Genomic DNA, 13,647 nt, shown 5'->3' with positions numbered 1-13,647 from the left:
TTTTTTGATAGGCAGAGTGGACAGTGAGAGGGAGAGAAAGACAGAGAGAAAGGTCTTCCTTTGCTGTTGGTTCCCCCTCCAATGGCCACTGTGGTTGGCGCGCTGCGGCCGGCGCACCGCGCTGATCCGATGGCAGGAGCCAGGTACTTATCCTGGTCTCCCATGGGATGCAGGGCCCAAGCACTCCCTGGCCACAGCAGAGAGCTGGCCTGGAAGAGGGGCAACCAGGACAGAATCCGGTGCCCCGACCGGGACTAGAACCTGGTGTGCCGGCACTGCAAGGCAGAGGATTAGCCTAGTGAGCCGCGGCACCAGCAAAATAAATAAATCTTTAAAAAAAAGGGGGGGGGGGATGGAGAAAAGAAGAAACCAGAAATGATACTGGAAAGATAAAACTAGAAGAACATGGTATTCTGGAAGTCAAGGGAAATCTGTGTATAAGCAAAGCAGAGTGGTCAACGGTGCCAAATGCAGCTAATGGATCACATAAGATAATGACTGAGAATTTACCACTAAATTTAACTAAGGTGAGATCACTGATGACCTCAATAAGAATTCTAATGGACACAATAAGGGCAAAAAACAGAATGGGGCAGATGTTGTGCCACAATGGATTAAGTCACCAATTGGGACACCTATACCCCATATCGGAGTGCCAGTTCTAATCCTGGCTCCTTTGCTTCTGATTCACCTTCCTGTTTGCACCTGGGACGGCAGCAGATGATAACCCAAATCCTTGTGTCCCTACCTCCCACACGGGAGAAACAGGAGAAGCAGTTAGAATTCCTGGCTCCTGGCTTCAGCCTGGCCTGATCCTGGCTTGGGGGCATTTAGTGACTGAAATGGCAGATAAAAGATCTCTCTCTGTCTTTATCACGCTGGCTTTCAAATAAATAAATTATTAAAAAAGAAAGAATGCAAGGAAAATAATTGAAAAGAAGAAGCACTAGATAACTCATCTTAGGAGTTTTGTTACAAAGGGGAGTAAAGGAACAGGGAAGCAGCCAGAGCTATTGCTTTAAACATTTTTTATTTATTTGAAAGACAGAGTTACGGAAAAGATGGCACTAGTTCACTCCCCAAATGGCTACAATGGCAGGGCCTGGGCCAGGCCAAAGCCAGAAGCCAGGAGCCTCTTCTAGGTTTCTGAAGTGGCTGCAGGGGCCCAAACACTTGGACCATCTTCTGCTGCTTTCCCAGGCACATTAACAGGGAGCTGGATCAGAAGTAGAGTAGCCAAGTTTGTTGTGGGTTAGAGGAGGTAGTAAGTGGCCAAAAGATCCTGTTTATGTGCATAGTCTAATATTGTAAGGAGTTAAACTTTACGCTAAGGGTAGTGGTGTCGTATGTACACTAGAAGGGGGATATGAGATTAGAATTAGAAATATGAATTAGGAGACTGCAGAAACTCTGACAGAAGTCTAATGAGTAGCAGCAGTGAGAGAAAGAAGTAAACAAAATTGGGAAATATTAAGGAGAAGCAACCAGACTACACGTGGAGAATAGGTAAAAAGGAAAAGAATGACTCCAAAGTTTCTGCTTAAGAAACAAATGTCATTCACTGAGACAAAGGAGATGATTTGAAGAAAGATAACAGAATCAGTTTTGGACCCTATATACATATAATATATATACATAAATATAAAATATATAAATGGTAATAGTACATATGTATGTGTGTGTGTGTGTGTGTGTATGTACATGGTGAGAGATGCCAAAGGAGCTAATGAATGAAAAGAATGATCAGGATATAATCTTAGGGATACCAAGGTTTATAGACAGAGTAGAGGAATAGGAATCAAAGAAAATAGAACAATTTTTTAATAGTAAAAGTCAAGGAAAGAAAATATTTGAAGAGAAGGTAAGAATAGCTGAATGTTATAGGAAGATTAAGATAAGACTGTAAAAAACCCATTTGATATAGCAATAAAAATCACTGGTAAATTTTAGCATGGTCAAAACCATACTGTGTTACAAAGAAAATTTCATAATAGATAAGTATTACAGAAACAACTCTTTCAAAATAGCTTGGTGGTGAAGAGGAATGAAACTAGAAAAGCAATTATCTATGAAAGTAAATCACACTAAAGAATAATCTGAAAACTGATGGCATATCAGAGATTTTCCAGTTATTCACTGAACCATTTCTCTTTTTCTTATGGATATATAGCTAAACTATCAGCCCATCGTGCAGCTACATGCAGCCATAATTGAGTGGTGTTGTCCCACAGAACGAAGACAAAAATGGTATATGCCATTACCAGGTCTGCCTATAAAACACTGCTACAAAGGGTTCCCTCTCTTATTTCCCATCTGTTGGCTGAATGAAAAGGATTCTTAAGGACTAGAGAAAGAAAAGCCACAAGAAAAAGTAGGGCCCTGTATGGAACAACTATCAACCTGCTCATCCCACAGTCTTTTAAGTCAACACAAATTGGAATACATGTGAGTGAGAAATAACTTTTATTGTGTTAAATCACTGAAATTCTGAGGACAATTGTTACAGCACTTGGCATGCTCCAACTAACATAGATGCCCAGTATAAAAATGCAGATGGCTTGGTAATCAATCAAACATGGCTACCAGACCTCACTTTCCAGAGGCCAGAGAATAAAATATAAGAATGTCTATATATTGCAGCTGGCTCTGTAGGTTAATCCTACAGTGCTGGCATCCCTATGGGCACCAGTTCTAGTCCTGGCTGCTCCTTTTCTGATCCAACTCTCTGCTATGGCCTGGGAAAGCAGTGGAAGATAGCCCAAGTCCATGGAAAACCCAGAAGAAGCTCCTGGCTCCTGGCTTCAGATCAGCCCAGCTCTGGCCTTTGTGACCCTTTGGGGAGTGAACCAGCAGGTGGAAGACCTTTCTCTCTGTCTCTCCATCTCACTGTAACTCTATCTGTTAAATGAATAAATAATCTTAAAAAAAAAAAAAGAATGGCTATACTTGCAATACTAAGATGCAGTTTTAATCAAGTATTATTAGGTATGGTTTCAAAAATAATGTGTAAACAGGAATAGCAGGAAAATATGTAAACTGGAAAAGGGACACCCAGTGAGTAAGATTTGGCCAGTAAGTCTTCATTCAGTAGCTAACCAGCATCTAACTTTTTGCTAGACACATACTGAATATCCTGATTAAAGAATACATCTGGTCATCTTAACTTTGTGACTCTTACTGTGAAAAATTATCCATCACTCTAACTCCTACTGTTCTGATTCAATGCTTATCATGCAAATTCAATTTTGGATTTGTAGATTTTACATAAAAGGAGAATAAGTTCACCAGCAGATCTGGAGTACATGGTTCCACTGATGGTTGCCATTTCTTATCAAAACTGACATTAGCCAGTGCCACAGCTCACTAGGCTAATCCTCTGGCGCCGGCACCCCAGGTTCTAGTCCTAGTCAGGTCGCCAGATTCTGTCCTGGTTGCTCCTCTTCCAGTCCAGCTCTCTGCTGTGGCCCGGGAGTGCAGTGGAGGATGGCCCAAGTGCTTGGGCCCTGCACCCGCATGGGAGACCAGGAGGAAGCACCTGGCTCCTGGCTTCAGATCAGCGCAGCGCACCAGCCGTAGCAGCCATTAGGAGAATGAACCAACAGAAGGAAGACCTTTCTCTCTATCTCTCTCTAACTCTGCCTGTCAAAAAAGCAAACAAACAAACAAAAACAAAACAAAACAAAACAAAACAAAACTAACATTGGCTGGCACCGCAGCTCACTAGGCTAATCCTCCGCCTGCGGAGCTGGCACACCGGGTTCTAGACCCCGTTGGGGCTCCGGATTCTGTCCTGGTTGCTCCTCTTCCAGTCCAGCTCTCTGCTGTGGCCCGGGAAGGCAGTGGAGGATGGCCCAGGTCCTTGGGCCCTGCACCTGCGTGGGAGACCAGGAGGAGGAGCCTGGCTCCTGGCTTTGGATCGGCACAGTGTGCGGGCCACAACGTGCCGGCTGTAGCGGCCACTTAGGGGGTGAACCAACGGAAAAAGGAAGATCTTTCTCTCCGTCTCTCTCTCTCACTGTCTAACTCTGCCTGTCCAAAAAAAAAAAAAAAAAACTAACATCAATGTCTTGCAAACCTAATCAGTATAGCTCAGTCATAAAATAAAAAGCCACTGTGGTGCTACCATTCCAGGTAATATGAATCTGTAAAGTCCAACCTGAGCTGTTCTCTTATTGTTCTAACTGATGATATACTAGATCAGCACTTAATACAGTTTTTGTTGTTTGGAATGTCTAAGGTAGAGATATCAATTGATAAATTTAACAATTTACTAAATCGTATCTAAATGCTTTGGAAATAATTCCTTCTAACATTACTAATGAGAAACTGTAGAACTCGAGCAGCCACCTGCAGCACTGGCATCCCATATAGGCGCTGTTTCAAGTTGGCTGCTCCACTTTCCAATCCAGCTCCCTGCTAATGCACCTGGAAAAGCAGCAGAAGATGGCCTACATGCTTGGGCTCCTGCATTCACGTGGGAGACCCAGAAGAAGCTCCTGACTCCTGACTTTGGATGGGTCCAGCTCCAGCTGCTGTGACCATTTGGGGAGTGAACCAGTGGATGCAAGATCTCTCTCTCTGTCTCTCCCTCTCTCTAATTCTGCCTTTTTTTTTTCTTAAATATTTATTTATTTATTTGAAAGTCAGAGTTACATAGAGAGAGAAGCAGAGGCAGAGAGAAAGAGAGGTTATTCATCTGCTGGGTCACTCCCCAGTTGGCTGCAAAAGCCAGAGCTGTGCCGATCTGAAGCCAGGAGCACTATCCACTACGCCACAGTGCCAACCCCAAATTCTGCCTTTCAAAAATAAATAAAATAAATCTTGAAAAAAAATTCAGTAATTGGTTTGGGATTGCACAGCAACATAGGATCAACAGCTCCTCAATAACCCAATGAGGCAGGATTAAAGAAAAAAAGGACTCTAAATTCTTTCTAAGGATTCTAACAACTTACAGAAATAGCCAAATGATAGTTATTTCTTCATACAACTGCAAATAAAGTGTCATCAAGTAAAATGCAATAAAATACTGCAGGAAGGTAAAAATAATAAGTGACAATAATAAAAATGTGTAAAGTGGGGACAGCACTTTGGCACAGCCAGTTAACATCCTGGCCTGTTGCACCAACATCCCATATAGGCACCGGTTCAAGACCCAGCTGCTCCATTTCCAATCCAGCTCTCTGCTGTGGCCTGGAAAAGCAGTAGATGGCCAGGTCCTTGGGCCCCTGCACCCATGTAGGAGACCCAGAAGAGGCTCCTGGCTCTCTTGGCTTCGGATCGGCACAGCTCTGGCCATTGTGGCCAACTGGGGAGTGAACCACCAGATGGAAGACCTCTCTCTGCCTCTCTTCTCTCTGTGTAACTCTAACTTTCGAATAAATAATTAAAATCTTTAAAAAATGTGTAAAGCATCATGTTTTCATTATAAAGCAGAAGTACAAGAATAAAATATAAGCTTTTTGATAGAAAAGATGAAAATCAAACATAGAGAACATTCCTAACAAAATGAAACCATTTGGGGCTGGCACTGTGGCATAGCGGGTAAAGCCGCCGCCTGCAGTGCCGGCATCCCATAGGGGCACCAGTTAGAGTCCCAGCTGCTCCATTTCTGATCCAGGTCTCTGCTATGGTTTGGGAAAGCAGCAGAAGATGGCCCACGTCTTTGGGCCCCTGCACTCATATGGGAGATCTGGAAGAAGCTCCTGGCTCCTGGCTTAAGATCGGCGCAGCTCCAGCCATTGCAACCATCTAGGGAGTGAACCATCAGTTGGAAGACCTCTCTCTCTCTCTGCCTCTGCCTCTCTGTAACTCTTTCAAATAAATAAATCTTTAAAACAACAACAACAAAATAAAACCATTTGTCTTACTATCCCAAACTGGTAACTTTCAAATTATTAATGTTACCATTCATTATCCCTATTATAGGAACGAAACCAAGTTTCAAAATGCTCTAAATGTGCAAACAGTTGACAATACTTAGCATCTTCTGATACAATAGATATGAAATCTTTATTTGTACTCTAGAAATTGCCCAAATTTTTGGGTGTTGTACTGTAGTAGATTAAGCCTCTACCTGCAGCGCCAGCATTCCATATCGGCGCCAATTCAAGTCACCGCTGCTCCTCTTCCAAACCAGCTCCCTGCTAATGGCCTGAGAAAGCAATGGAAGATGGTCCAAGTGCATGAGACCCTGCAGTCGCATGGGAGATCCAGAAGAAACTCCTGGCTCCTGGCTTCAGATCAGCTCAGCTCTGGCCGTTGTGGCCATTTGTGGAATGAACCAGCAGATGGAAGACCTTTCTCTCTCCCTCTCTCTCTCTGTAACTCTGCTTCTCAAATAAATAAATAAATCCTTAAAAAAAAAAAGAAGAAATTCCTCAAGTATTGAAAACAGAAAATGTTTAGAAACTATTTGGTGGCATAACCTGACAGCTGAACTGACACGGCATGAGGCCTTTTAAAGACTTTGTTTTTCCCACATAGTGAACTACTCAGATCTTCTTAGTTGATGAACTGTTTGTTTAAAAAAAAATAAAAGTACACTTAAAACAGAAGTTTCCTGACACAAGCAAAAAGATATGCTATATTTATAGGATTATATTTATAGGATTTCCCTCATAAATAATTTATTCAAACAATGGAATCAAAATATAACATAAGCAAGTAATATAAAAACTTAGGCTTCAGTAACATACTTACACATTTCGGCAAGATATAGGTTTGAAAAAACCAACTTCATTTCCTGTAAAATGTGTCTCATTGCCACTGAAATCCTTACAAGTTATGTTGGGTGCTGGAAAACATGGGACTAGAAAGGAAAAAGTCAACAAACCATTTCTTTTTTTCCTACAGAAAAAGTATATATTTTTTTCCAAGAAAAGCAAAGTACACAATAAAATATATTACAATACAATACCTTCCAATATAACATCTCACACAAAGCTTTAATTTAGATAGAAAAAGCTATTGTAGGGGCCAGCGCTGAGATGTGGTGAGTGAGGCCACCGCCTGCAGTGCTGGCATCCCATGTGGGTGCCGGTTCGAGCCCTGGATGCTCCACTTCCTATCCATCTCTCTGCTATTGCCTTGGAGAGCAGTGGAAGATGGCCCAAGTAATTTGGCCCCTGCACCCATGAGGGAGACCTGGAGGAAGCTCCTGGCTTCGGACTGGCATAGCTCCAGCCATTGCAGCCAACTGGGGAGTGAGTCAGCAGATCAAAGATCTCTCTCTCTCTCTCTCTCTGCCTCTGCCTCTCCTTCTCTGTGTAGCTCTGACTTTTGAATAAATAAATAAATTGCTAAAAAAAAGCTATTGTAAATTCATATATATTTATATAGTTATATGCCACCTAACAATGTTTCAATCAATCATAGACCATATATATTCATGTGTGGCTCCCTAAGACTATAAGGGATCTGAGAATTTGCTACTACCTAGTGACGTCATACCCATCATAATACTATAATACAAACATGACTCACTTGCCTGTGGTGATGCTTATGTAGACAAACATACTATGCTGTCAGTCACATAAAAGTACAGCATGTACCATTATATCCAGTACATAAGATCTGATAATAAACAACTTACTGGTATATGTATTCACTCTACTGTGCTATTTTTATCCATTTTGGAGTGTATTGCTTCTACTTCTAGAAAAAGTTTGCCATGTTACACCAGCAGCAGTCTCATAGGCATCATGTTTATAAGTCTACTGATTGCATCAAGAGGCCACATCAAGTGACTGACCTATGCCAATGAGATTTGTCTAAGTCCACTCTATAATGTACATGGTAAAAAATTTGCCTAATAGTATATTTCTTAAAATGTATCCCTATTGTTAAGTGATGTATGACTATACAAGATAATGATACACTGGTCTCAAAACAAAAATGTAAGAATTGTTAACACTGGGGTGGATGCACACATTTAGTTTAATCTCTTGCCTCTAACAAAGGTAATAGTAAAGTTAAAGCTTTATATAGCCCCACAGCATAAAAGAACAATAACTTTGGAATGAGAATAACCTATCTTGACATTGCCCTTTTCAGAACCTTGGATCCTTTGTATGTAACAACAGCACTAAGATCACCTAGCTCACATCACAGAGATTAAGTACCTAAAAAAAGTGTCTAGTAGAAGGCACAGCATATAGTAGGTATTAAAAAATGTGAGTGAATTTTCTTCTTTAACATTTCAGACTGAAAAGTATTACTGTTTTAGACCAGTTTTGGCAAATGCTTTTCTCTGTGCTTAGCATCAACAGAGATTTTATGAGAAGATGCAAATTAAACTTTGTTTAGTAATCTAAGTAAAAACACATACTCCAGAGTTTTAGTATAACAGGAAAATGGCATTTTATGTCTACCTTGCAATTTTCTTAAGTTTTCTAGGGTAAGCATTGTGGCACACTGGGTTAAGCCAAGCCTAAAATGCTGGTACGAGTCCTGGCTGCTCCACTTCCAAACTAGCTTCCTGCTAATGTGCCTAGGAAAGCAGCAGAATATGGCCCAAGTACTTGGACCTCTGTAACACATGTGGGAGACTGGAATGGAGTTTCAGGTTCCTGGCTCTGGCCTGGCCCAGACCTGGCCATTGTGGCCTTTGGCAAGTGAACCAGCAAATGGAGTATCTCTTTTTCTTTCTCTGTCTCTCCCTTTCTCTGTCATTCTGCTTTTCATACAAATTAATCTTTAAAAAAATTATATCAAATCATTGCTTTTATAAAAGGCCATGTTAGCATCATGATAAAATGATATTAGGGGAAAAAAACCCTATAGTAACTTCTGCATGTTTGTTGGAATACTAATACCTCAAACTATATGATCTGACAAATTTTATTTATTTAATGCATTTAAATTTCTAAAACAAGGTGTTGCTTACAATAAAAGGCATAGATTCAATAAAACTGAGAACTACTTAAATAAAATGAGGGGAAGAAGGAGAGTGAAGACATAATCTTAATAGGAAATTAAGCTGTAGGAAAACATTATAATTGAGCCATAAATTTGGCTGTCTCCTGGTAGTTAAGGCAAAAACCTTTACGGTCATTGTGATATAACTGAAAGAAAGCATAACAACTTCAAGAATTTGGTTTGGCTTATGACACAAAAAATACAGAATACAATAGCCCTCAATAAGAACTTTACTAAAATATTAGGGGTTTTCTGCATAGCCACTTCTTTCACTGACTATAGATATAAAGAAGGGCATAAAAATAAGGTCTACAAAGAGATGGGGACAGGAATGGGAGTTGTGGTACAGAGGGGAATACTGGCATCCCATGTAAGTGCTAATTAAGAGTCCCAGCTGTTCCACTTCTGGTCCAGCTCCCTGCTAATGTGCCTGGAAAGTGATGGAAGATTGTCCAAGTACTTGGGTCCCTGCCACCCATGTGGAAGACCCAGATGGAGTTCTAACGATTGTGGCCATTTGCAGAGTGAAACAGTAGATAAAAGATCTCTTTGTAATTCTGCTGTTCAAATAAATAATAAACAAATATTTAAACAAGAGAGACAGAGACAGAGAGACATAGATAGCACTTCCCATAGATGAGTACTGGTTTTAAGCTCCAGCTCAACTCCCAATTCCAGCTTCCTACTAATGTACACCATGGAAGGCAGCACCATAGAAGGCTCAACTGGTTGGGTACCCACAACCCAACCAGGAAATCTGGATTATATTTCAGGTTCCTGGCTTTCACTGGCCCAGTCCCACCTGTTGTGGTGTTTGGAATGTGCAGCAGTGGAGGGAAGCTCTGTTTCTCAAATGTGTATGTTTTTAAATTTTGCTTATATATTTTCTAATTTAAACAATTTTAACTTAATTAATTTATTTGAAAAACAGAGAGGGCCAGCGCAGCGGCTCAATAGGCTAATCCTCTGCCTGCGGCGCTGGCACACCAGGTTCTAGTCCCGGTTGGGGTGCTGGATTCTGTCCCGGTTGCTCCTCTTCCAGTCCAGCTCTTTGCTGTGGCCCAGAAAGGCAGTGGAGGATGGCCCAAGTGCTTGGGCCCTGCACCCCATGGGAGACCAGGAGAAGCACCTGGCTCCTGCCATCGGATCAGCGTGGTGCGCCAGCTGCAGTGCACCGCGACCATTGCGGGGTGAACCAACAGAAAAAGGAAGACCTTTCTCTCTGTCTCTCTCTCACACTGTCCACTCTGCCTGTCAAAAAAAGAAAAGAAAAAAAAAAAAAAAGAGAGAGAGAGAAAGAGAGAGAGATGGGTAGGCAAAGAGAGATCTCAATCCATAGCTTCACTCCCCAAATGCCCAAAATAGCCAGCGACCAGCCTGGCTAAAACTAGCAGCTGGGATCAAACCAGGTCTTCCACATGGGTGGTGAGACCCAACTAGCAGCTGGGATCAAACCAGGTCTTCCACATGGGTGGTGAGACCCACGTACTTGAGCTATCACTTGCTACCTCCCAGAGTGTGTACTAGTAAAGACCAAGAATCAGAAGTGGAGATGGGACTCAAACCTGGTCACTCTGATAAAAGCCTAGCCTCTAAATGAACAAAAAAGCTGTCTACTCCCTCATTTAAATTTCCATATAATATTTCTTCTCATCAATTTTAATGATTGCAAAAAATGTAATTTAACATTGCCATTAAAATTAAAATATTATAGCCCTCTTAAAATAGGATATAAAAACCATAGAAATTTGATATAACTATGTTATAGAGTAGGATGTATATGTTAGGTCTCTTTTTTATATTTCAGAAATTTTATATCAATTTTAGGAAACAGTACACATATAAAAGTTGTGACTCTAGAAATCAATTGTTTTAGAGACACCTTTTATGGGCTGAGTTATGTCTCTCAAACATAAATGTTAAAATCCTATCATTAGGTATGTACATCTGTACAGACATGTACAGATGTCTGGTTAAAAATATTAACATTTTACCTTAAAGAGGAACACTTCCACAACTATGTGACCTCCAAGAATATTGTTAAAAATAGATTTTCCCTCAAAAAGCAGCTTTAAATCTTTTCAAATCTTCAAAACATTAAGTAGAAAGTTGTATCATTAAATTTTAGATAATATTTCTCTAAAAGTACTATTTTGTACTTGCTTAGTTTGTAGTTGTCACTTTTTTGTCATATAGCTTTGTTAAATACTCTAAAATCTCTTTATAGATACTCTAAAATCAGGCCTTAGGAGTGGGCATCTGGCCTAATAGTTAAGACCCTGACTGGGACGCTGGCAACCCACAGCTGAGAATCTGAGTTCAAGTCCTTGATCTGCTACCAATCCCAGATTCCTGTTAATGCACACTTGGGAAACAGTGCTGTTGGCTCAAGTACACCGTTCTCTGGGAAACCGGGATTGAGTCCCAGCTCTCAGCTTTGTCATGGCACATCCTAGCTATTGTGGGCATTTCAGAAGTGAACCAGTGAATGGGACATCTCTCTCTGTCTCTGCTTCTCTGCCTTTCAAGTCAAGAAAATGAATAAAACTTTTGAAATAATATTAAGAAAGTAAATTCAGGTCTTAAATAGACAGTACAATGTGAAACACTACAATTCCGTTGGAGTTATTTTTCAATACACCTTGCCTAACAGAAATGAACTTTTTTATTATTATTATTTGAAAGGCAAGAGTAACAAAAAGAGAGAGACAGAGAGAAATCTTCCATCCACTGGTTCACTCCCCATATGGCTACAATGGCAAGGGCTGGGCGAGGCCAAAGCCAGGAGCCAGGGGCTTCTTCCAGGTCTCCCATGTGGGTGCAGGGGCCTAGGGACTCAGGCCATCCTCCACTGCTTTCCCAGGAGCATTAACAGGGAGCTAGACTGGAAGTGGAGCAACCAGGACTTATATGGAATGTCATCATCGTAGGCAGTAGAATTACCCACTATATCACAACGCCAGCCCCAGAAATGCACTTAGAAAAAAAAAAGTAATTTGTATGAAAGGCAGAGTTAGAGAGGCAGAGGAAAAGACACAGAGAGGGAAACCTTCCATCTACTGGTTCACTCCCCAAATGGCTGCAATGGCCAGGAGCCAGAGGCTTCTTCCAGATCTCCCACATGAGTGCAGGGGCCCAAGCACTCAGGCCATTCAGGCCATCTTCAGCTGCTTTCCCAGGAGCAAGGAGCTATATTGGAAGTGGAGCACCCGGGACATGAACTTATACCCATATGTCATGCTGGCATTGCAGGCAGCAGCTCAACCCACTGTGCCACAATGCTGGCTCAAAAATGCACTGTTTTTTGGGATGACAGATTCCTGTAGAAAATTTTTGAAGACTACATATTTACTGTTGAGTTGTAAAAATGCCTTGTAAAAAATATTAAGAATTAAGACACATCATTTTATTTTTCAATTAGATACTATACTAACTCCATATTTTGATGGTTTAGTTTTCAATTATACATTGTTTAAATTTAATTATTTGAAAGATAGTTATCTCTCATCTGTTAGTTCACTCCCCAAATGCCAGAAACAGTAGGGCTGGACCAGAACAAAACCAGGAGCTGGAAACTCAATATAATCTCCCATGAGAGTGACAGAGACCCAAGTTACTTGAGCCATCATCTGCTGCCTCCAAGTAAGCACATTAACAGGAAGCTAGAATCAACAGCAGAGCCAAGAATCAAAACCAGACACTTGGAGCCAGAGCTGTGGCACTGCGGGTAAAGATGCCACATGCAGTGCCTGCACCCCATGTGGGCGCCAGCTCGAGTCCGGCTGCTCCTTTTCCAATTCAGCTCTCTGCTACAGCCTGGGAAAGCAGTGCAAGATGGCCTAATACCTTGGGTCCCTGCACCCCTATAGGAGACCTGGAAGAAACTCCTGGCTCCTGGCTTCAGATCGGCCCAGCTCCGGCTGTTGCCGCCATCTGGGGAGTGAATCAGCAGATGGAAGACCTCTCTCTCTCTCTCTCTCTCTATGTAACTCTGCCTTTAAAATCAATAAATAAATCTTAAAAAAAAAAAAAAGACACTCCAGTATGAGATATGGTCTTGCCAAATAACTGCCCCCCATTTTTTCATTTTGCAAACAGGAATATTGAAGTTCAATGAAATTAAGTGAGTTGATCAAAGTTTCACAAGCAGGTAATAGTCTGTAAGTCCTACACTAACATTCATTACTCTTAATCAATATTTTTTCTATTATGCCATGATAGTTCCATGTTAACACTGATTTTTAGTAAGAAGCAAAAATAAACAAATCAATATGACAAGATCAAAAAGGCTGTTACCAATAATTGCTAACTATTAAAGAAAATTAAGCAACATACCACAAACCTGAAAGCTATTGAATTTGTAGTTTTATTTCAGAAAGATTTCGGGCCAATGGTTCAACTATCAATCAAGCCAATGACTGCACAATGTTTAATTACTAAATTAAAAAAAAGCACCACTAAGAAGCCGGTGTTGTGGTTTTGTGATTAAGTTGCCACCAGTGACACTGTCATTGCATATGGGAGCACTGGTTGAGTCCCAGTTGCCTGTTTTCCAATCCAGTTCCCTGCTAATAATGTGTCTGGAAAAGCAGCAGAATGTGGCCCAGGTACTTGGGTCCCTGCCTTCCTTGTGGGACACTCTGTATGGAGTTCTATGACTCTGGTTTTGCTGCGGCCTTTTGAGGGAGTGATCCCAGCAGATGGAAGATCTCTGTGTATTTCTCTCTACAT

At 41.2% G+C, this 13,647-nt stretch overlaps 1 protein-coding gene across 13 annotated transcripts in view; it reads right to left on the bottom strand.

The window, feature by feature from the left end:
• The window catches only part of TM2D1 (TM2 domain containing 1), a 49,103-nt gene that overhangs the window by 26,326 nt on the left and 9,130 nt on the right, over window positions 1–13,647 (bottom strand). For 10 of the 13 annotated variants that reach the window (XR_016237314.1, XR_016237313.1, XR_016237312.1 and 7 more), the window contains exon 3: window positions 6,700–6,808. Coding sequence is in view for 3 of the 13 variants with exons in the window: in XM_051857699.3 (XP_051713659.2) it covers window positions 6,700–6,808 (109 nt within the window). In the remaining 10 variants the exon portion in view is untranslated. Of the gene's footprint in view, window positions 1–6,073; window positions 6,152–6,699; window positions 6,809–13,647 lie in introns of all 13 variants that reach the window. The other 3 variants (XR_016237317.1, XR_016237316.1, XR_016237318.1) reach the window with 1 other exon arrangement.

This window comes from Oryctolagus cuniculus, chromosome 7 (genome assembly GCF_051225735.1).
Source record: "Oryctolagus cuniculus isolate XC-2025 breed Fujian yellow rabbit chromosome 7, ASM5122573v1, whole genome shotgun sequence".
NCBI classification, from domain to species: Eukaryota; Metazoa; Chordata; class Mammalia; order Lagomorpha; family Leporidae; genus Oryctolagus; species Oryctolagus cuniculus.
This window is presented reverse-complemented; position numbering and strand designations above follow the sequence as displayed.